Consider the following 23987-nt stretch of genomic DNA (forward strand, 5'->3'; position numbering starts at 1 on the left):
AATGACGTTCCGTTAACGTCGAAACGTCGTGTAATATTATGTTTTTTAGTAAAGTTTTATCGCTGAATTTTATGTTAAAATGTTACAAGAAAGGCCACTTCTTATAATAATGCGAAATTAATTGGATGACGGTTAGCGCCGATGACAGAGTTATTCTTGCAAACTCTGAGCCGCTCACTTCGCGGTGAACTCATTTCTGCATAAAGGGATGTCGTTTTTGGGTTATTTAGTGATTTGGGTATTAGTAATAAACTTAAAGTGAGTCTAGTCTGAACTGCAGCGAAACGGCGTACGGACGGCCTGGTGAACCAATCCCATTGCTCCTCATATGAGACGTGATGATTTGGGCTACTGCAATTTGAATATCAAAGAATTGATATTTCATCATTGAGTTTTTCAAAAGTGATGTTGAAATAAACGGTATAGCTATCGTGTTATCTTGCTCGACGCAGCATCAGAGTCTTCAGTAATGAATCTTGGATTACAGGTATTTACAAATGAACTTATCATAAGTCCTCTCTCAAACTACTGGATTTTGCGAAGGGAGAATGTCCAAAAAACAGAGCCGGAAAACCTCTCAATATACAGTAAAAAAAACCATCGAGATTTCTGTGACTAGCCGTCAACTGCGTCAAGTTTCAGTTTATTCTTAATTAAAGAGTACTTGCAAATAAATTAGGTAACCCCTATATAGATGGAATTATTTTCCTGTTCGAGGTTCTCCTCAGTTTCTTAATTTAATTTATTTTTGGCTATTAAAAATAACAAAATTTAGTTTCAAATTTAGTTTCCACTGCAGCTCATGAGGGCAGGCATTCGCTCTCTGTATTTATCGTCTAATTTTGAGTGAAGACGTAATTTTTATACCATTCCGGCTTCTTCGTTTCATAAAAAGGTATATACTTTGAGTCCGTCCACACGAGAAGACGTAAACAGCGTTTTCAAAAGTCCACTTTGGAAAATGTTTTCAAAAGCTTCATTATTTCAAGTACTGCTTGTGGACGGTAGGCCTAAACTTACTGCTTGTGGACGGTAGGCCTAAACTCATCGAAACAGTATGCGTTTAAGGAATAAAAAAGCATACTTGTGGATGTTAGAATGTACAGTCGAAAAAATCGATGTTGCAGTCATATAATATTCAAGTATTAGATAGACTTTTATGGTTTATTTCGCTTGTAATTCATCTCTTTTGTGTCTGGGATAACAATATGTACCTTTTCATCCGATTCAAATTGTAATTTAAACTGCTTTCCAGAGTTCGTAAATAATTAAACTGACTGCAAGTTATTTATATTAAAACTCGGCGTTATGGCACACGTACATGAATTCAATTCACTAAATATTTTCTCACCTAAATCTGAATTGGGCATTTGCCATTTATTCCTTTTTTAACAGTTTTAATACTTTCTGTTTGTGTTTTTATCCGTTTCTTTCTCAGTTCCTGGTCGTGGTTGTCCTTGGCTTCTCTCAAGCCACAGGTAATACATCTGAATACAGAAGAAATAGTGTGAAAATTTTAGAGCACATTTTAGATAATTTTCTTTAATATCATATTATATCTTTTTTTAGTATTATTATTTTACCGCGTAATTTTGCATTTTAATGATAATTTAATATGTCTGTCTGTCCGTCCCTCTGTCTGTCCGTCCGTCCGTCCGTCCGTCCGTCTGTCTGTCTGTCTGTCTGCCTGTCCGTCATTCCGTCTGTCCGTCCGTCCGTCCGTCCGTCCGTCTGTCTGTCTGTCTGTCTGTCTGTCTGTCTGTCTGTCTGTCTGTCTGTCTGTCTGTCTGTCTGTCTGTCTGTCTGTCTGTTTGTCTGTCTGTCTATCTGTCTGTCTATCTGTCTGTTTTTTAACGAAGTTGGTCCTGGTACTATCTGTATTCTGCGATTGCACGTTATGTCGTTGCGGCCTCTCGGGGGAGCGTTGGTGCCATTTAACAAAAGATTTCTTATTAACATCCATTGTTAACGGCACCACAATGGCCGCCATACTTTAGTCTTTTAACTCTCTTGGAGAATGCTTGCAGTCCATCAATTTGCTCTGTGTTTTTCTAGGTGTCAATGTTCTTGCATTCTGGGCTCTCAATGGTTCTGAACCAGGATTGACGTAATTATCATCAAACCTATAACAAAAAAAAACGTTTGTCGAAGATCTAAAATCTGAAATTTTAAACCGAATAAGACGATGCATGATTTAATATATTCACAGGAAGTATTCTTGGCATTTGCTTCAGAAATGGGATTTTTCGTATTTTAGTCACAAAATATAAAAACACAAATCCAGATTTTGTTTAGCCTTAGATCACCTATTTCAGTTCAGATCTCGAACCGACGTTTTTTTTTCAGTTTTCTTGAAACATTTTTGACATTTTTTATCAATTAGAATATTATACTTAAAATTAGTATCATATCAATTGGCTTTAAATCATTTATTCATTCCACGAAGGCTAAAAACACGTTTTACTTGTGATTTTTACTTCATTTGACTAGAGTGCAAACAATGTAACCGTGAAACTTTAGTAATACTAAATAGCACAATTTCATGCAAGTTCCATTGCTTTCTATTGTTTAATTAGCACTATTTTGTACTATTTAGTAATTAGTGTTTCACGAATTAATTGTTTGCACTCTACTATTGCTTATCAAACTCATTAATAATTCATGAGGAAAACACAACAGAAATCACGACCGTGAAGAGTGTTGTAAATCTGATACAAAACTGTGTTCATTTGCATAAACTTTAAGTTGGAATTTCTTGGCCAAATTCACTTTAATTTTGAAAATTTTTGTGAAACACAAAGGAACTAACCAGTAGACATTTGATAAGTCATATACAGTATGAGTGGCCTTGTTGTATCAGATATACAATCACTCGGCTACGCCTCGTGGTTGTATATCTGATACAACACGGTCACTCATACTGTATACATTACTTATTGCAGTAGTTTTTAATTAAGTAAAAGAGCAAAACTAAATTTCAAGCAGACGCAAGTGATTCTGAATCATAACTGTTGAAGATTGATGCGATTCGGCAGTTATTTCTCTCATTTGCAGCCTTTATGGTGGCCCCACCTTTGTCGAAGGTCGTTATCCAGGAACTAAAGCCATCAACTTTAACCAATCATCCAACTGCTTTGCACGAATTCCTAAAGTTGAACTTCGTGGAAGAAGTTTCACCATTGCTCTCTGGGTTAAAGTGAAAAGTATCCTCGCCGATAGAGTACAAGCAATATTTAGTGACTGGTACGATCCATGGCACTTCTTCCTTGCAGTCCATAAAACTGGAATCATTCAGTTTGTTCGCCATTCAACAGATGCAAGCTGGTACGGTCCTAGTTTGGAAAGCAAGTCCACAATCAACGTTGGCAAATGGTTTCACATTGCTGTTACATGGGATCAATCAGGAGGCGTTAGCAAACTTTACATTGACGGTAAGGAAGAAAATACTCTTGCTATTGACAAAAGTAGAACGTGGCAACCTCCAACGAGAGACACGTACGAGATAGGTGATGATGGCCATACAGATGAACACCAGTTTCTTGGCTCAGTCATGGATTTGTACATCATCGATGGTGTCTTAAATACAGAACAAATAAATCATCTCAGAGGTGAGAACTATAAAATAAAGGAAAGGCGTGCTTAAATCATCGTCGGGAAATGGCTTCTGGTGAACTATTGAGAGAATCGTAAAAGATTCGAGTATAACATTAGTGTAAAATGAGGAAGGTGTGATGAAGTAAATAGTCACGCAAATCACTTTTAAGTGATTCTTTGCTTAAAAACAAAGAATTATATAGTAATCTTAAACATGAAGTGTTTGATGGCTGCAATGAAGATATGTAAACTAGAGAAGTGTTAAAGGAGTGTCACTGGCTCGAGATTCAATAGTTATACGATGCCTTCTTTCTCGTGGTACACTATGGAATATTCCACTTGTTACTTAAATGTCACTAGAAAGCATTGTATGATATTAACATACCAATGAAATGTCAATGCCACATATTTAAGATCCAATTATTCTCCTTCTCATTTCCTTGCTCAGGTTTCCCTGAAATCACCACTCCAAGCCTCTTAAACAACACGTTCGTGTTTACGAATGAGACAGTTAAATGTCAAGCCAAAGGTTCACCCACTCCATACGTGGCCTGGGTACGCTCAGGGGTAGTGCTAGTAAACAAGACATCTACTGCAGAGATCACTATCACTGAGAATAATGGCGAGTACGTGTGTGTTGCTTCCAACCGTGAAGGAACAAAGAACGTGTCCCTCAAGGCAAAAGGTAAGCCACGCTTTTTTCTATTCAAGCATTTCTTATGTGAAATTCAAAATTTTAAAATTTGATGTTTTTAAAAAAACACAGCTCCTCTTCAGCTTTGCCATGACTACCGCATCATCAGTGACGTGTCCAGGGCTGTCAACCACATCTACCACTCATCTCAAGTCAAGAACGATAACACAGATATTGATTTTAGCAAGTGGTATCGTATCCAGAGCCCAGCTGGTAATCAGTTACCAACCACGTGTGTCCCACAGAACAGGTGTGGTACCCAGGCCCCTGGATGGTTGAACGGAGCACATCCAATCATCCAAGATGGAATCGTCAAGAGAACTGTCTGCTTTCACTTCAACGGTAACTGCTGTTATCAGAGCACCACGGTACACATCAGGAAGTGCTCTGGATATTACGTGTACAAGTTCAGCGGTGTACCTAATGCATTACCTTGTCGATACTGCATTGAAAATCAACAACACGGTAACCAAGGTAAATAATGTTATGATCAGGTTTAGAATATCTTGCACTGACTAGTTCTCTTAATTTGTCTTTTCAATCTTTTTTTTATGTAGACCATCCCGACACAATGTTTCAAGCAATTGACGAAGAAGTAGGTTCCCGCCTCATTGGTCACGTGATTCACACAGAGACAGGCGTGCAGGACGTGTTTATTTGCATGAGCTACTGTCAGTTGTACAATGGTTGTAAGTCATTTAACTTCCACAGAGAGAAAAAGATCTGTGAGCTGAACAATGCCACACGAGGCGAACACCCAGGTCCACTGCACAAGAAAACTTCGTCTGTTACTTACTACGAAGAAATCAATATAATCAGATTTTGATTTGTTCTTCTGAGCCTTAGTTCCTCTTGATCAGCGGTATTCTCTCCTTGCTCATGATTGGTGGACTAGAAGGAGGAAGACAGGCGACAAAGATTATAAGAACGTTTTAGCTGATATATTCCACTAGGGCTCGTTTTCCAGGCACCCATATTCAGCACAGTACACATTAGCACAATACTTGATGACAGACAATGGGCACAATACAACTTTCTGTTGCAACCAGCCTTTCATAAGTTGGCATTATTTAGTGATAGAGTTTTTAATCGTGCAAGTATAACAAAAAATAGGAATAAGTCAAGAAAAAAGCTTCCAAGTTTTACACTCATACGTAGCATTCAAGATCACATGTAATAGCAAGCTCCTCTAAATCCAGGTTCACATTCAGTGCACTTGATGATGATGCAAATGACGCAGAGGTCCTCGTGCAATTTCTTTGAAAATCAAGTACAGAATTATAAAACACCTTTCTATAATTAGCTGGAAAAAAACTAGCCATGCAATTGGAGAACAAAGCATTTTCCATCAATTGATGGTTTTCACGGCGGCCATGTTGGAGGAACTTAACAAAAGATTTGTCAATGAATTCTTTGGTTATATCCTCCAACATGGCCGTCGTGTCTGTTGTTATTTAATTTCATTTCTGAAGAAAAGTCAACGAAAGCGAAATTATTCTTAAAGCAATTTTACTTATCGCCTAGAATTTTCTTAGCACTGCCATAATAACTTCGGTTCAAACATACAAAGTTTGTACTTCCCCACCGTACTCCCGTCTCCAGACCTGCGATTGACTATCTCCTTTGTTACTTTATGACCCATCAACCCTCCCTTGCGCTGTTTTGGCTCTTTGAAGACTAGCTCAGCCAGTTACCTCTCCATTTCTCAATGGTATCTGAAGTACACTAGGACCACGGTGAATCGAATATTAGTCGCGCGCGTTTGCATTTAATTTGTATATTAAATTATGCTAATAAGTGAGGGTTTATTTGGAATTTTTGCGTGCGTTTTATTAAGGGCTCTTGGTATTTTGAATTCTTTTAAATATCAATCGAATATATTCCAATTTGTACTCTACTAAGAGAGTATGAAGTTCATGCTCTCTTGTGGCTCTTCTAACTACGTCGTACTTTAGTAGGAGTATGCCATAGAATCAGTCTCAGATTAACAGAGGTGGGAGAGCGCCCGCCAATGTTTTGACGCAAAATTTCCCGCCAAGTCAAGAAAATCGAACAACATTGCTCTAGAACTAGAAGAATTGTAGAACAATCGGTTAAAAACTAAATTTCAGAAGATGGGCGACCACTTCGCTTATACGGAGCAAACTCTCTTCAATATTGATTTAACTGAATCGCCTTTTCAATAGCATTTTCTTGAAAACTGGAATCTGTAAATGACCGTGGTTTTTCCTTCTAAAAATGATATACACATCAATTTAATAGATGATTTTTTTTTGTAATTCTCTCTAGTTAAATATCTTTTCTCTCTTTTAAACTTATTTTTGTTCTTTGTTACCGTTTCGTCACCCTCCTTTTCTTACTCAGTTCATTTCCCAATCTTGTCAATCTTGTCAATCAGTCATGCATACATGTCAGCCATTTGGCGGCCAGGGAAAAAAAGGAATTGGCAAAAACCATTATCTCATTTTCATTCTCATTTTCAGTTTTATAAAGGTATTTAGTATTAATACACTACATGTGATTAGTGAAAATCTCGCGCGCTGATTGGTCGAGAAACTCCAGCGAAAATCCAAAATGGCGGCTAGCCACTTTGTTGCTGTATTCTAATTTTGAATTTGTCTTTTATCTTCTTTTTTTCCTTTTTTTGAAAGAATCACCTGTGTATTTATACTAAGACAATTATTCGCCTCAGGCTCAGTGAATAGGAATAATAACCTCAACTTCGTTTCGGTTATTATTCCCCGATATTCACTTCGCCTTTGGCGAATAATCATTAAAAAATAAGTACATGTTAGGTAATGGTTTAAGTAGTCGTGAATGTAGGGGATTTAGATATGAGGCCTATTAAATTCCGGATCCGTACCATCGTACAAAGAGGCCGCCAAACTTGAATTATTCATCTAATTCTAGAAACGTTAATCATGGAGCCGATAGATAAGTCTAGAATATTTCAAACAGTAAGGTAGACATCTTTACTAAAGTCATTAATAGCACTGACGAAATTTGTTGCGATTGAGATGTGGATCATCTGAACATTACTCTTTATCACTCAAAGATATTATTGATATTCCATGATTAAAGAGAGTGCCTTGGTCATACGAGCCAGGGGAACTAGTTCCATCTGATGTTATTAGAACTACCTAGAAAGTTTTGTAGAAACTAAATTTGTCACTTAAAATTCTAAATAGATTTTCGAAAAATATGCTTATTTAGATTCCAGAGAATGTATTCCTTTGAATAATAATATTTAAGAGGCACTGGGAAATTCGGTTCCCGCGTAAAATGATCTCGAAGGTATCCTGATACCATAAAAACAACTGTATGCATTGAATGCAAAACTGTATTTAGTCCCGTACCTTCTAAGCGTAGCCAGCTGTCCTACAGTCTTTGAATAAAGTCATTGACTCCCTACCTCCATCTCTCTCTCCCTCCTTCCCTCCCTCCCTCCCTCCTTCTCTCTCTTCCTCCCTCCCTCCTTCACTTCCTCCCTCCACGCCTCTTCCCTCTCTCATTCCCTCCCACTTTCCTTCTTCCCTCCCTTCTTCTCTTCCTCCCTCAATGCTTATTCCTTCCCTCCCTTTTTCTTTCTCTTCTTTCCTCTCTCCCTTCTTCCTCTCTTCCCTCCCTCCTTCCCTCCCTCCTTCCCTTCCTCATATTTATTTTCTATTTACTCTCTCTCGTTAGTAAACCAATTCAACCAAAAGTAGTTTAAACAGTAACGTGTTACAGTTATGAAATATTTTATTCGCTGTATTTCTATGTATTGATATTTTAACATTTTAAAAGAATCATAAGGATGGCTAACGCCTACAAAACGTTTGACCTTGGGGGAGGGTTTAGGGTATTTGAGCGTATTAAATAGTCAACCCATAGACACCTTGCATGTGAGGTCAACAGCTCAATTTGGAGGACACAACAATAGGTTACCAGTTGTTCAGGAGATTTAGAAATTCTTTTGTTTCATTCTCCAAAATAAGCTGCTTGACGTCACATGCAAGGGTCTGTAGCTCACTTCCCAGATATGCTTTGCTTGTGTCACACACAAAAATTCAATGTAAGGCTACGTGCATATTGCTCGGAAATGCGATGTGTAAGAGCCTTTATATCCCTGCAATCTTTCCACTGCGTACATTCTCTCGTATACCAAGACAAAAAGAAGAAAAATAAATTTCTTGTAGAGAGATAAGTCAATCGTTATCTTCTGTCTTCAAATATTCACCAGAAACTTGCCTCATAACTTGATCTGAGTATGCTTGATGAAATGCATGAGTGAAAGCAGTAATTCCAAATTTTTTATTCACTTCAGCTTTTAAAAATACGTTTAAAAAGCCTTTTACCTTATTGTTCAGCTTTTTTGAGACAAGACATTGGTCTACAGAATGTTTCATTTGAGACGCCTTTTAAAAGCTTCCACAAAGGAAGGCAATTTGGTATTAACACTCAGTAAATTCCCGTCCAACCAATCGCATCAAGGGAAATTATTGGTCATCCCGTCAAAAGCACCTCTCATGGACTATGCGTACTATTAGTGTTCCAAAACCTTCGGAACTACAAACACATTACCCGAATATCCCAGAAAAAAAGAAGACCCGTATCAAACTTTTTGAGTCATTTCTGTTCGTCTGGATTCTCATTATTATCATAAGAAGCTAAGCATTTAGCAATATCCGTACGCTCAAAACCCTTTATCCCCCCTCCCCCCTCGGTGTTATCTAAAACCGTTGGGCATCGAAAGTCAATGATATACATTTTATCAAACAATTTGTTAGCCTTCTATATATAAGAAATAATTAATAAGTATGTATAAGAACTCTTACGAACCATTTAACTTATCTTGAATTCGTATGTAGTGGATCTATGCTAAGAGCTATCAATGTCTTTTCTCGGGAAGGGGAAGACTCTTGAAGAAGGCCCGGTACTACAGTTACCATTGCGCAATTGTCATTTTGGAAATATTTTGCCCCTTGGTTGTCAGTGCCGTAACATGGAATTGTCCTTTCCTTGTTATCCTTCTTGGTACAAAGTCAGAGTCAATGATGTCAAAGCAGGTCTTGATTGCATAATCAAACCCTCTGTCCCTCCCGGAAGAATTAAGAAATTGATTGTTACATTGATATAATCCCGGTTTATTTCTACATACCGCGGCACTGGTTTGGTTTATTTATTTTACTTTTTTTTGCAACTAATCAATATTTGCTCTTCCTTTCCGACTCATGGTAAATGCTTTTTTCATTGGCACAACCATCAATAGATTTACTCAGTTGTTTCTCCTTGTCTGTTTTGTCATCTTGTTTCTGTTCTTCCAATACTCTCACAACCCGCATCAAAAGATTTACTGTTGTATCTTGTCTGTTTTGTCATTTGCTCTCTGTTCTTCCAATACTCTCACAACCACCAATAGATCTGTTGTCTGTTTTGTCATCTTCTCTCTGTTCTTCCAACCATCAATAGATTTACTGTTGTTTGTTTTGTCATCTTCTCTCTGTTCTTCCAACCATCAATAGATTTACTGTTGTTTGTTTTGTCACCTTCTCTCTGTTCTTCCAACCATCAATAGATTTACTGTTGTTTGTTTTGTCACCTTCTCTCTGTTCTTCCAACCATCAATAGATTTACTAGCTGCTGTTCGTTTTGTCATCTTCCCTCTGTTCTTCCAACCATCAATAGATTTACTGTTGTTTCTTGTATTCTTTCCAATTCTCTGTCCTTTAAATGCTCTCGGAAGCATCAATAGACTTGCTGTTTTTCCTAATTTGGTTAATAACAGTATAAGAGGTCTCGATTCTCGATGACAATTGGTATCCATTAGACTCTTGTGGCTTACCTTCTTTCAAAATCTTGATAGCAAATGTATCTGCCGTGGGTTTTTTCTTACAAAGTTCAGAGTTGCATGGTATTTTCTTCCTAAGTGATCTTACGGCCTTCAAAAAGTCCATTTTAAAGAATGTATACAATAGTGGATTGACTAACGATGTAGCAAACCTTGTGAATAGCAACACGATATCTAGCCATGGTGGAGTATCGAGCCAGTTTTCTGTTACGTTTAAATCATGCATAAGTCCACCTAAAAAGTAATAAAACCAACCAAGAACAAACGTAAGCACCATTCCTCCGTAGATGAAAACTGCTCTTATTTCCTTCTTCAAACGTCTTTTTCTTTTCTTCAGCGCTTCGTCGATGTGGGCTTCCTGCCGCGAAACACTGTTGTGCTGCCGACGTACGATGATGTAGATCCTCACGTAAGCATATATGATGATCAGAAGTGGGAGGAATACTAGAATAAAGATACAACAAAGGTCATATATCACCTCGACTTTTTCCATGCCCTTTTTTGTCAAAAGTCTCGGCGTGTCAAAATCAATCCAGGCCATTTGGATCAACGTTACTGTTAAAGAAAATATCCAAATTCCTGGAAGAACGATGAGAGTGGATTGCTTGGTCATTAGTTCTGTATTCATCCGATGAACTATGAGGATATACCTCTCTAGAGCAATGCTGGAAAGATGTAGAATTGTAGAGAGACAGATGAATCTGCTGCTTAAGTCCATGGCCAGAAATAAGCCTCTTTTTTTAGTGACGGCACTAAGTATGATCAGAGGTATTGCCACTAAGCCAGCTAGAAGATCAGAACACGCAAGGCTGGCTAAGGAATAGTTAGTAGACGTTTGTAGATAAGACATTCTCTTGACCAGGTAAATCACGAATGCATTGGTTAATATTATCAATACGGCAAAGACTCCAAGAAACACAAAAATCAAAGCATATTCAAATTCTGTGAAGACTTGGCTTCTATTGGCAGCCGTGGTTGTGTTGGTGGAGAAACTAAAGTTCAGGAATGAGGAATTGACGTCTTGGGGATCCATATGTACAATGCAACACAACGGTTCTCTGTCAACGTACTGGGTGCCTCACTGTTTAATCTGTATATATACTCCCCTGTGGATTCCTAGCAAAGTGTTTATAAGAATGATTAATAGACGTCTGATCAACATCATAAGACAGCTGGAATCTCATATCACTATTTTTTGTCATAACTGAAGACATCGAGGCGCCTTACAACAAATTTATAATATACCGGATAGTACACATCATGATATGGTCGGCAATTATTTCGTTGGAATAATATTGTTCAACTTGTACTATCCAATTTTTTTTTTTTTTTTCTTTCTTTCTTTCTTTTTTTAGTCTCCATACTACTAGCGTCGCCGGGTTATGTGTGGTTACCTCATCAGAGATGACAAAGCCAAACAATTTCTATTTGTGACCACGACAAACCCATCTGCTGCCCCTTCTGTTTTCACTTTATCTCAAAAGTTTGAACAGTAATGGTTATGACGCTCGTTCTTCAGTTAGGAGCCGTTTCAACCAACCCCCACATATAAACATTACTCTCTTAGAAAGTCCATTTACTATGAGGTACACATTCTATCCAAGGCATGTCATATATAATTTGTCTAATAAGATGATATTGATTATAAAATTGAAATTGTTTTTGAATTGGCTTAAAGGTATTAATTTACACCAATTAATAATTTTAAACACCGATAAAATATCTATTTTTCTCTCTGACTAAAAAGGGATAACTTTACATGTGAAAATATAAATACATGATATTTTAACATGAGAAAATAACATCATTGGTAAGAATTTTTAGGATTCGCGTTAAAAGTAAAATCCACCAAAGTTGTATTTCATCGCCGGATAGTCTAATCATATCAGCAAACATAACATTACATGGCAGCTTCGAGATACAGATTTTACCTTCTCTTGTTAATCATAATATCTTACTCGTTAGCTCTCGTTCGCTGTTCAGACTCGTACGGATATCACCTTAAAACTCGAAGATAAAATCCCTATCTCTTCGTGGTCATGCAATATCCTCTATATTTTTTATATCTTAAACGGAAACTTAATATAAAATAAAAATACAAAATATTCTTTAGTCTTTAGTCTTTAGAGAAAAAAATCGCTTCGAACTCCTTAAATTATAATTGATAAAATAAATCTATACACAGAATCGTAATATGGCGACCAATTTGATTAGCATGTCAGTTCTGTACTGACTAGAGACTGAGACGTGAAACTTAGGATAAAGGATAAAGAAATAAAGGATTTTTAACGACATATTTCGATGTGGTGTATGGATAAAATGTTCTCTCGGTGGCGGAAATAATATGTATAGCATGGCCATTTGCTTGAAATGAGAATTAAGATTGTGGCCAAAAATACAAAATAAAAGCTTTTGATCGGCGACATGACAAGTGATTCTGTGTGTTAGCAGTGCCACTTGTCATTTAAAAACTGTCAGATACCCGGCGTTTTGTCTCAAGCTAGTGATGTTCAATTATATTTTTATATATATTTTCCATTTACAAAGTCGTAGGAGTATAGAAAAAATAGATAGAAAAAAAATTACAAAATAAAAAAAACAATATTGATTTTATATAAACATATATATATTGCACAAAGTCAAGTTAAAAAAGTATTTTCCACTAAATGTAGTGGTTAAGCAATCGTATTTAAGCATGTTTTGATGTCTTGCATCTCATTAAGCATCTGTATATATGTATACTACAGCCTTTCTGCAATCAAGTGTGTGTATATATATATATACTTGACGATCATTGCAGAAAGGTTGTAGTATACATTTATACAAATATTTAATGAGATGCAAGATATCAAATAAGATGCAAAACTTCAAAATCAACTTATTTATCTTCCATGGTATCAGAAACATAAGTATTGCATGAAGGCAAGCTAAAAAGTATATATTCTTTATACAGAATTGTGTGTGGTTAAGCAATTATATTTAAGCTTGTTTTACATTCTGCATTTGTGTTTTATTCTGATTGTTTCTCGATTTCAATTTTTTTTGAAAACATAAAGGTTGCGTGTTAAAAAAGAAAACAAATTGTTTTGCGTTTCGTTTCCTTCACAGTGTTGTTTTTACAGAAGAAAATAAATCTATTTCTCTTACAGGTGTTCTCGATTGATTAAGCGAGACCGAGTTTTGATGAACATTAAGTCAAAAACGTCTAATCGCTATAAAAATGAATAGAAAACAATAAAATCATATAAAAAGTCATTTTAATTGGCGTCCAACAGAAATAGTTCTTAATGTGTTTGAAGGCAATGTTTCGTTTCATACATGTGACAAAAAATAAATGTGATCGTATAATAAGTATAAATACATCAACATAAACAATGGCAAGAAATGCTCATGGGCCGAATCAAAAACCGCTACGAAAAGGGATAGAAGGAATCAGATAAAACGGCTCTTTTATATATATATTTTTTTACTTGACGTCCACCAGAAATCGATTTCAATGCGAAATGACTCGTTTCCTTAGCTTTTCCTTTGTTTCTTTCCAAGTGTGCTTGTAATAGTTTGACTGTTTATAAAGCTAGATTTCTTCTGTAATTCATAGTTCCTGTTTACTCGGCACTGGTAAGTGGCTAACATATATATCGTTATAAAGAATAAATAAATAAATCACTTCTATTTAAGTGTCTAGTCGTTCTAGCGCTTTCGCACTAATTGGGGACACTTTTCGCTCACACGCACTACCAATACATTAAATGTTCTATGCACACAACACTCAACTCACATGTTGATTTTTATGGAGGGAGGAAACCGGAGAACCCGGAGAAAACCTTCGTAGCATAGGAGAGAACAACAAATCAAAGAAACTCAATTCACGCTCAACGCAGGGCTTGAACCAACGAACCGACCCGTTGGACTCACAGCGGTGAAAGACGACGGGTTAGCCGCGAACGCCACCGATGCTATCCATAGTTGAGTTATTGTTCGTCGTTGGGAGTGTGGAGTGTCGCGTATTTGGGAAACGTACTGAAATGTATTTGGGAATGCCAAGTCAAAGCTACTATACACCGGGGCCGGCCGGAATGAGATGGGTCATTTCAAGACGGGAAGGAATTCCAGAGGAGGAATTATGAACACGAATATCGAGGCCTTTAACTGCTTCGTCGACTACAAACAACACTAGATATATCAACAATGACCTCCGTTTTTTGAAGAGAATAAATTAAAGAAACACAAGTAATTATAGCTATTCTTGGATGAGCTGTTTCCTATCGCTTATCGCTTTTTGCCTACTGCGCATGCCTACTGCCTCACGATCGCCTTTGGCTACGACAACCTTTCATTGAGATAGGTAATAGCGGTTTTGATGTGTTCGTACGGGAAGCTAGCTTTATCAACATTTGGAAATGACTTACTGCTATTTCATAAACACGCAAACTCTATAGATGCGATTTGCCCGAATTTGTTTTTTAACTGCCGCAAGTCAAATAGCATCAAAGGTACCGACTAATACTCCAAATACTCTTAGTTTTGATTGACGGCAGCGAAAAAACCAATTCAAGTTTCAGCGTGCGGCCACACGTATAGCAGTATAGTAATAAACGAATAGTGGAACGAGGTGCGAAAACGTATTTAAATTCCTTCCTTTTTCTTTTTTCTTTTTTTCTTTCTTCCGACCTTTGTTTTGGAGGTTAAACACAAGAATCAAGGCCTAATGTTATTTCTTCGGTGACGTCAGCAAAACCAACATGGCGGCCATGCACGTCGAATAATTCAGTTGAATTCAACAATTTCTTTTCTGCTCTTTTCTTATACCTTGACTAATTTAGTTTAAATTAAGATTTTCCTTAAGGCTCTTCGTCTTAAGAACCATACTAAATCAGATAAGAATCGTAATTATTCATATCGACGGCTAAAACCCTGAGTCCCGTCTGTAATGACGCGTGACGAGGGAGGGGGGCCAATAAGAGATTAAACATTGTACGTAGACCCCCTAGATGAGCGCTTTCATTAAAGGTTAAAAAAGTTTTCCCTTAATTCTCTACGCCACCGAGAAAGATGGATTCATTCATGAACTAATAAACCAAGAATTTGCGAGGAACTGGGACTGAATCTAATGAAACAGAAACGCTAATTGCACGTTTTCAGGATCAGTTTCACAGAAACTCTAGATATTTTAGGTAGACAGATCCAGCATATTCGGATCGTATTAATATAGCAAGCTGAACAAGATCTCAGTGATCACCGTGCATCACCAATCACTCTGGGTGGGCGTATACCTATCATATTAGCTGTGCTATCTTGTATATCTAAGGATTATATGTTCGGCTGACTGTTTTTTTTAATAACGAATTTCCTTTGACGTTGTCCGTGTAAACATAAGAGGTATTGACGTCTTATCAATTGGGGTCTGTATTTCCTTAAAAGGTTGCAAGAAAATTTAATGAAAATTAAATTAAAAAATAAAATACGAAGTGATGAAAAGAAAATATCAAAAGCCATGACCAGTGATATCCAAAAAAAAAAACATGTTCATTTATACATTTTGCCTTTTCAGGCAATGTGTCATTCCCTTGAATTAAGTGAATCTTAATCATTAATCATGAATCATGAATCTTAAGCGTATTCTCATTTGGCATAACTCGTGGTCAGAAATAGGGGGAAATCATGTTCAAAGAAAATAAATCAATTGGCTTGAGTCACATGAAATTATCCAATGTCATATGAAACATATCAAGCCGTAGAAAATATTTTGGGGCTTTTTCAACGTTTAAATCTGCCTGTTAAAGAAAATGAAAAAATATATTCACCTAAGTGAAAATGAAACCACTGAAATGTCCATTCTAATTATAATTGCCTGCTCAGTTTCCATTCATACGGTTAGCATTTCATGCCCAAAATCAAAGAAGCTGTAAAAATTTAAAAAAATATAATGAAAGCCTTTTTGCAAGTTTTCCCTTCTGCTTTACAACTTTGGATGAAAGCCCGTATTTACAACATGTGGGTGTCAATACTGAGGCTCTTTTCCATCATCCAAACTATCACAGTAACATTTAAAAACTTACACTATACTTACTCGGTTTCTTTTTCGCTGCCCGCTTAAAATATCGCTCTCTGAAGCATGCAAAGTTCAAGCTCTGAAGTCAAGCAGCACTCTTTGTATTTGTATTGCTTTTATAGGAAAACGTAAAAAGGAGCTAAAGCCGTATGTACTTTCCAACGAACTTTTCTTTTTAAGTACCCGCCATCGCCGAACAAAATGGCCGCTACAAAATGCTGTCGATATAGATATCAGAGTTTTATACGCAAACTTTATGGAGAAGAGACCTTGTTGGTGCGGATAATTACGGTTCAACCATTGAACGAATCTTCGGAGTCATCATGAGTCAATTATCCAATAAAAGAAAAGACTGAAACAAAGGCACCACAAAAGGTGGAAACACGATCGATTATGCGCATGCGCATGCCTGACACTGACAAAAAATAAAAGTAAATTAAGCGAAAGATATAAGTGAGTTTGATTCCTGTTAAGACTATATTTTTGATGATTCTAAAATTAATCTATTCAAAATTGTACTTAAATATATTAATCCGTGATCTGTTTTGTTTGGTGTATGTGTTTGTAAGTGTGTGTATTTTTCTTTTCTTTTTTTTTTTTTTTTTTTTTTTTTTTTTTTTCCTTTTTTATGTGTTTGTGTGTGTCATTGGCGTTGTTGATGTTGTTGTTGTCGTTGGTTCTTTACCTTAAGTTTTGTCGCTGAGAAAACGTCAGTTGTCTGATTTTATCCCATTCCATGCATTCCATGCCATTCTATGATTCCCTTTCATATAATTCATTAGTCTAGATATAAGAACCCTGATAGTAGCGAGAGAAAAAACAAGACCGCGATCGAACAAGCCTATGTCTGCAGGACAGAACGTCTCCAACGTTGCTAAATACCCTTATGCCTGATTAACCTTTTTTTTACTAAACCGGATGACGCCTCAAAAATTAATGAGCAAAGTAATAAAGTAAAAAAAAGTCTTGAAATGTCGGAACCTTTATGAATCAATCACGTTTTCATTGAATAATAAAGGATAATTAAGCGGTAATCTGTAAGTGGTAGCATAGCTAGCTAGCTACTTTGCTCGTTCTTCAATAATCACAGCTTTTTCCAAGCAACAAGCAAGCCTATTAGTAATAAACAACCCACCGCTTGGCGAGTTTCCAGGTTTTTTTTTTTTTTGTAAAAAAATCCTAAGAATGGTTTTCTTACCTCCATTTCTAAACTACCTTTTTATAGTTGCTTTATATATATATATATATTTTTTTAATATGAAATCGTAGTAAATTTCTCTTAGTCTAGGCGGCGATTCAACACGCTGAGCCATTTCTTTAATAGTTTTAATCTTAACTTAATGATAGAAAACAGTTCTTATTCTAATAGGTTGGTTAAAAACATGAATTATAAAATTGTACTTCGATTGATCAGTGATCAATCGAACAAGTGCATCGGCAATCAAGCTATTCCCGTTTTAATATTTACGAAACAACCAGCCGTACACGAAGAAGATGGTGTTTACGAATTAACAGGTTTATAATATTATACATAAAGGTGAATTTTATATTCATTTATTTATCAGTACGTGCATATAGCCAGTTGCTTCAAGGCTATAGTAGCATCTATTAGAATACTTCCAAAAATGACTTCCGTTTAGTCAAAATATGCAATATTTTCCAAGACATTTCATCTATAAAGCATTCAAAAAACAAAGGCTGTTTAAACGTTAACATTGATCAATGATTATATATATATATATATCGATATATATTAGTTATATTGGGTATATATTAGGGATTATTTCATTTAGCTCAAACCCGTTGAGCTGCCCCAGGTCATCGCTGTTCTCAGTAGCGGTGGTAGTACCGACAACGAGTTAAATTTTATTTTTTAGGCATACTAGTCGGTCGGATTCGATTCAACGAACACACCCTACTTCAACTTTTTGTACACCCGAAATCGTGTGCTACATAATTATTGCATTTTGATAGCATTACAAAATATATCTCTCTATTCTAAAATTATAAGAGTTAATTTTTATATTTCTAGATTTCTAGATTTTTAATTATTGCGTACATCAGAGAGGCATTGTTAAGCCGTCGCGAATCGAGTGTTCTCGAATGACGAAGAACTTGATTCATGCCTTGAAGAGTTCCACACCAACTGTGAAATACAACTCGTGAGACCCTTTAATTGAAACTTCTGAGACCCTTTTTTCCCTCTCTCTTAATAAGGCTCGTCTGATTTGGCGAGCTAATAATAGACACTTGCCGAATGAATAGATCCAAGTCGAGAAGTCGAGGTTGAACTTGATAAATACAATTTTTTTTTTTTAATTTTTAAGGCTCTTCTGATTTGGTGAGCTAATCATAGACCTATGTGGAAATAATTCCAAGCAGAGGTTGAATTTGATAAATACGGTAAATATATGAACACAGAGACCTTTAAGGCCGGTTTAGACGGTACGATTTTCGCCTACAACTATCGTACACAATACGCTCATGTCTGCATGTCGTAGGCGAGTTGTAGGCTTGATTTACACGCTACGACTCGAGTTGTAGGATGGCGCGAACGTGTCGTATACGATAATTGTAGGCGAAAATAGTACCGTCTAAACCGGCCTTAACACATCTTTTAAGGTCTGGCATGTTGGTTCGTGGCTTAAAAGTAGCGCATGCGCAGTTAGTGTCACATCCCACTTTTGACCGAACAACTTGATTACAAAGGTAATTCAGTCTACTCTTTAGAAAAAGGAAATTTCATTTATTACAAAAAAATAGAAATGTCAATAGCTTCACAAGAGGGTACTCCAGAAGCATTAGACTGAAAAGTTATTTGTAATGGAAAAGCTTTGAAGTTTTCCCTAGTGGTTGCCAATAATCAATGACTTCATTCAGGGTCTTTCATTGTCTCTTCGTTTTCCGCAAAATCCTCTTGTTTAATTGAGTTACCACATAGGACGAGAAGCAAAGTGAAAAGAGTTTTTTCCACAAACAAATAACCAGGACAATAACAGAGCGAACCGAGCTTTGGTTGAGTACTATATTCATTCATTCATTCAGTCAATCTTTTTTGCCTGTTTTGAAACTGATCGGACTTGCCTTGGTTCAGGCTGTCGAAACGAGCTAAACCGTAAAAATAAATGCAAAATAATCAATCAGAAGTTCCAGCTTTTTCGAGAAATACAATGTAGAAAACCATTGAAAACTAATAAAAAGTCCTTTCGTCAGGCTAATTGACAATTTCTCTTATCTGTCGTTTGACACAAATATTTTGGATAAAGTCGACAGTTCGCTTCCTTGCACAACCTCTTTAAAAATATTGCCTTTCAAGGAAAAGTGAAGTCAAGCTGGTGGTAAAAATAGAAATCAATGATCTTAATAAATCAGAAAATCATGCAAGCAATTTTACAAAAATTAATCAGTAACTTTTAATCAAGAAATAATAAATAAATTAAGAAATTTAGAAGCAGCTAAATTTTTGATAAAGATGAAATCACTGTAAAACTCATTGGCTCTACGTAATTATTGAGCAATGATTTATACTTGTGTCTTAATGCCTTTCGTAGCTTCGTTACCGAGGCAACAACATTCTTTTCACAGACGTGTTGTTGCCATGTCAACAAACGAAATGGCTATATTCGGGTATTTAGAAGGACGCCGTGGTCAAAATTATAAGGGGCTGTGCAATGATTATATCGGGAGGAGGGATTCTAAAATTAATAGGGGGGGGGGGGTCAAAAGTTAAATTGGAGTGTAGGGTAGGGGGGGTTAGAAGCGAATTGCTTAAATATGGAGAGGGGGGTCATAAGTCAATTTGGGATTTTGTTTACTATAATTTTGAAAAGATGCATATGAATGTATTTAAAATAAACATTCATTGTTATATTTTTTTACTGTATAAAGAACATAACTTGTCACAGGTGCAACCTCAAAACCATGTGTGTTGGAATACAATGTATAAACTGAGTATCCTTTGTAATAAAAACAGTACAAAAAACAGTAACTAAAAACAGTACAAGACACAACTTTCTATACTGTACTGTGGTAAAGTATACCACATTGATTGACTGTATATAAGACAACTGACTATGTCATGTCTTTTTTGTTTGGCTTTGTAATGTTTCTTTTAGCTTTATGTTCATGATATTTAGCGCTATGTCAAGGATAAAAACAGAACTTCTGAACAAGCTCCTTGGCTTCCCCAACAAAAAGATCCCTCAGGCAGGATTTGTAAGTTTGAGATGTAAAAATTAGGAGAGTGTCCTCATCAATTTTATCAAGTTGTCGGATGCCATATATCTCAGGGCTGTATTCATTTGCTGAAGGATTAGTTCCTCCTAAGGAATTAGATATAACACATGCCCTTTTCTTCCTATGTTCTGTTGCCGAGGATTTGCGTTTTTCAGCTTCTTTACTTCTTTTTTCTTCCGTGAAACTGATGACTTCTGTTTCGATCCAATCATATACGTAGCGATGTACGGGGTGGGGTGGGGTAGGGGGGAGGTTGATAACTATTTCATTTTAAAAGGGGGAGGGGTGAGAAGTTATTTACACAGCACGGAGGGAGGGGTTTAGCTTCAATTTAAGCCCAATTTGAAGAATTTTAGAACCCGCCCCCCGATAATTATTGCACAGTCCCTAACTTTGAATAAAAAATGTATAAATAGCAAGGGTTATTGTTTCTCTGGGTTTTTTTCGTCGACTGCAGCTCTTACACGTGTTATACGTCTGTCTCATAATGAGGCTGTTGTTTTGATACAGAAGCCAGTGAAAAAGATATTGATCGTCCGTTACTATCTTTCAAATACCGCCCTTAGCATATTACTTTAATTTTTTCCTTTCAATACTTGAAATTAGAGTTTAAAATTAAATGTAGATTTTTTTGCCTTGTGCTGCTTTTTTAGTTTCAAGGATTCCTTCAGCTTAATTCTCTTTTCGCTTGGGCGTTCTTTTTCCTCTGAAAAAAATCATACATACCATCCTCGATTTTCAGAAAACACTTGGAGAGCGAAAATGTGTGGTGCTTTGTCATCTGGCGGCGCTAGTCAATTTCTTATCTTAAGAAAACAATATCATTCGAATGATAACTGCGTCCTTTTTAAGGTTCTTTTATGAACTCTCCTACATTTTACTTTTTTCAGTAGCTTGTAGCTTTTTTTTTCTTTTTTTCCTCTCTCTCTCCTTAGGACTCAATTTTTTCGTTAGAGAAAAAAAATGCTGTGATTTTCGGGTTTAAATTTATTCTGGTTTTCAACTAATCACCCATCTTTCGCTGGCTGATAATCTCCGGAGACTGCTCGAGGGAAATTACGTGCCTTAAATCTAAACAAAAAAAAGTAACTCGATCGATGATGTACACGGTTAAAATGAAGAATATCAGTAAAATAGTTTGTCATGATCTCGGTGTCATTCGAAAAACGTAAATGAAATTATGTGGACTTTTATATGAGTGCTGCATTCGGTTAAATAAGTTATAACCAATTAATTCTAAAGGATTATAGGAACTTAAATTCAAATCCACGAGAGATTCGAGAAAGCGCCCGCCATTGTAAACAAGTCGCTGACTTTCCACTAAACTGAACTGGTCGACAAAAGGGGAAATATTTACTAAGTATATAGAATCAGTTATTTATGTTAGCGACACATTACAGTGACTTAATTACGAAAATTAACTAAAAAATAATATAATAAAATAAATAAATAAATAGGATTTAGCAGTGGCACTTCCACAGAGGGTTCTTCATCCACTGTAATTCCAATTGGAATTTGGAAGTTGATTAACTTTCTACATTAGTTGACAGTTTGTGTTGAGCTAATTAGTAAAAAAAAATCTAGATGAATGCAATGAAATATTTGCATAATTTGTTTGGCCTCTCTTAAGAAATTTGTTTCTTTCGCTCAATAATGAAGTAACACATGCTCCTCAACCTTATAGAACTGATGACTAAAACCTTATTTCATTATTGATGAAATTTCAATTTAAAACATCCTCAGGCGAGATAAAATTTCGACATTACCTTTTCTCTTTATTCAAATCCGGATTTAAATCTTCTTTTTCTCTTCTATTCGTTCTTTTTGGAATCTCATAAAACCTTCGCTCTTTGAACAAATCAAATTTAAATTCAACTTACCTGTATCAGCTATACCTTCAACGCAGGATTAACACTTTGAAAAACTGCCTGTTTTTTTGATTTACAGATGAAAATCTCCACCAATTTCACATTAGTTTGAGTTAAAGTTAATGTTTTAGGCACGTTGCGGCAAACTAAAGTATTTGGGAGAAATTAATGTTTCAAGGCAGTTGAAACCTCGTGGTTTCTAAGCACTCCTTGCTAAATACCTAACTTAACGATCTAGTACTCTGGGACTTTCATATCTAAATATTGTTACCTTGGAGTCTCCGCCCCCTAGCTAGCTAGAGCCAAGGCCATGTCATGATGACGTCGCAACTCCTCCAATTTCTTGTTATTTTCACAGGTAATTTCATTTCTCAAGAAACAGCTAACATTTTGCTCACAGCACGATATTTTCTTTAGTGGTCAGTCGTAACACCCGATAATTTTTTTTTTTTTTTCTTTTCGAAAATATAGAAAATAAACCTCACGGCTATGAAAATAATCAACCAAATCTTCCATTAACCGGATTTAACCGTACAGAGTCGTTAAAAAACATTTTCTTTTGAAGAAAATATTCATTAACTGTATTACTCATTAGCCTCGCTCGCCATTTTAAGCCAACCAGGCTTTCACGATTCATCGAATAATAAATAATTTTGAAAGAAATTCTGCCTTAACTGAGAAATGATTCATTTGCCTACATCAATTTTGCTAACGATATTATTACGATGACTTCTCGATTCCTTCCTTAGCTCAAACTAATGATTCTATTAATGGAAATAATGAGCCAAGTAATTCATTTAGTCTTATTTGGGATAAAAGAAAAAAGACTTAAAACAAAATCTGATTAAGAAAAGCTTTAGAAAATTTAGAACTACGAAATGAGACACTGCAACACGCATGCGTGGTTTCTTCCTTAGTGACGTCACATGTTGTGGTTGACCATGTCTTAATGGTGTTTTGAAAGTTAGGCACGAAAAGCCTATGTAATCCCATTAGAAAGGCTTTTGAGAGAATCTCCATTTATATTGGGCATTTGATCACGGACATGGCTTTAAAACCTTACCTCACAATGACCAGATCTCACATATAACCACCCTGAGCAAGTGTGTTTGGTAAGAAACACTTATATGGTAATTTGCCTTTTAGTTCTGTGATATGATCGATATTGTCTCTTTGGGTGTCTATTATTTACCTCAATGAAGCTGGTCCGTCCCCTGGTGTGACAAGGCGATATATTAGTAAAACTATCGTAAGCAATACGTTTAATCGTTCAAATGCTATTTATGATTTATTTGCACACATCAATGGCCGGAAAAGCGATTAATATCAAGTGTATTCATTGACCGATCAAGACCCATCATATCCTTGTCTAATAACAACTACAATTAAGATGTCAGAATTTTTTTTAATAGCTTTTTTTATCGTAATAAGAGGGAAAATCGTTTCGAGATATAATCATAATATCGTCAGAAAGATATGAAATTGTTTTTCTCGAATTCGCTAAACAGCGACCACCACGAGAAGATAGTTCCAAGTCGAAGTTAGACTTGATTTCTTTCTTCCCCACTTATTTTGGAAGCCATTTTTCCTCGCGTTTCAAATATCTTGGAGATAAATACGTTTGAGTTCATCTATTTTTCATGCTGCTATTCAAGCAATATCGGAGAAACAATACACAGTATATAATTTACCTTTCTATAATTACTGTTTCAT

At 36.1% G+C, this 23987-nt stretch overlaps 2 protein-coding genes across 4 annotated transcripts; one reads left to right on the forward strand and one right to left on the reverse strand.

Annotated features, from left to right (window-relative positions):
• The first annotated feature begins 398 nt into the window (after nucleotides 1-398).
• Nucleotides 399-6103, forward strand: LOC116295535 (uncharacterized). The gene is made up of 7 exons (XM_031703378.2): nucleotides 399-487; nucleotides 1439-1478; nucleotides 2056-2107; nucleotides 3055-3608; nucleotides 4043-4279; nucleotides 4361-4762; nucleotides 4846-6103. The coding sequence occupies exons 1-7, from the start codon at nucleotides 470-472 to the stop codon at nucleotides 5112-5114; spliced, it is 1572 nt and encodes a 523-aa protein (XP_031559238.1). The 5' UTR covers nucleotides 399-469; the 3' UTR covers nucleotides 5115-6103.
• A 1908-nt stretch (nucleotides 6104-8011) lies between these two features.
• Nucleotides 8012-22622, reverse strand: LOC116295536 (trace amine-associated receptor 9). Of its 3 annotated transcripts, none has more exons than XM_031703384.2 (2): nucleotides 22546-22622; nucleotides 8012-11234 (listed from the first exon to the last, which is right to left on the reverse strand). In XM_031703384.2, exon 2 carries the CDS (start codon nucleotides 11149-11151, stop codon nucleotides 9997-9999), a length of 1155 nt encoding a protein of 384 aa, XP_031559244.1. In that variant the 5' UTR covers nucleotides 11152-11234; nucleotides 22546-22622; the 3' UTR covers nucleotides 8012-9996. The 3 variants fall into 3 exon arrangements, with proteins under 3 accessions (XP_031559244.1, XP_031559239.1, XP_031559240.1); XM_031703379.1 differs by lacking the exon at nucleotides 22546-22622 and adding an exon at nucleotides 22287-22515; XM_031703380.1 differs by lacking the exon at nucleotides 22546-22622 and adding an exon at nucleotides 16856-17338.
• Between the last annotated feature and the right edge of the window lie 1365 nt (nucleotides 22623-23987).

This window comes from Actinia tenebrosa, unplaced genomic scaffold (assembly GCF_029948245.1).
Source record: "Actinia tenebrosa isolate PJP-AT-01 unplaced genomic scaffold, QUT_ActTen_1.0 PGA_scaffold5__44_contigs__length_20552954, whole genome shotgun sequence".
Classification (NCBI taxonomy): domain Eukaryota; kingdom Metazoa; phylum Cnidaria; class Anthozoa; order Actiniaria; family Actiniidae; genus Actinia; species Actinia tenebrosa.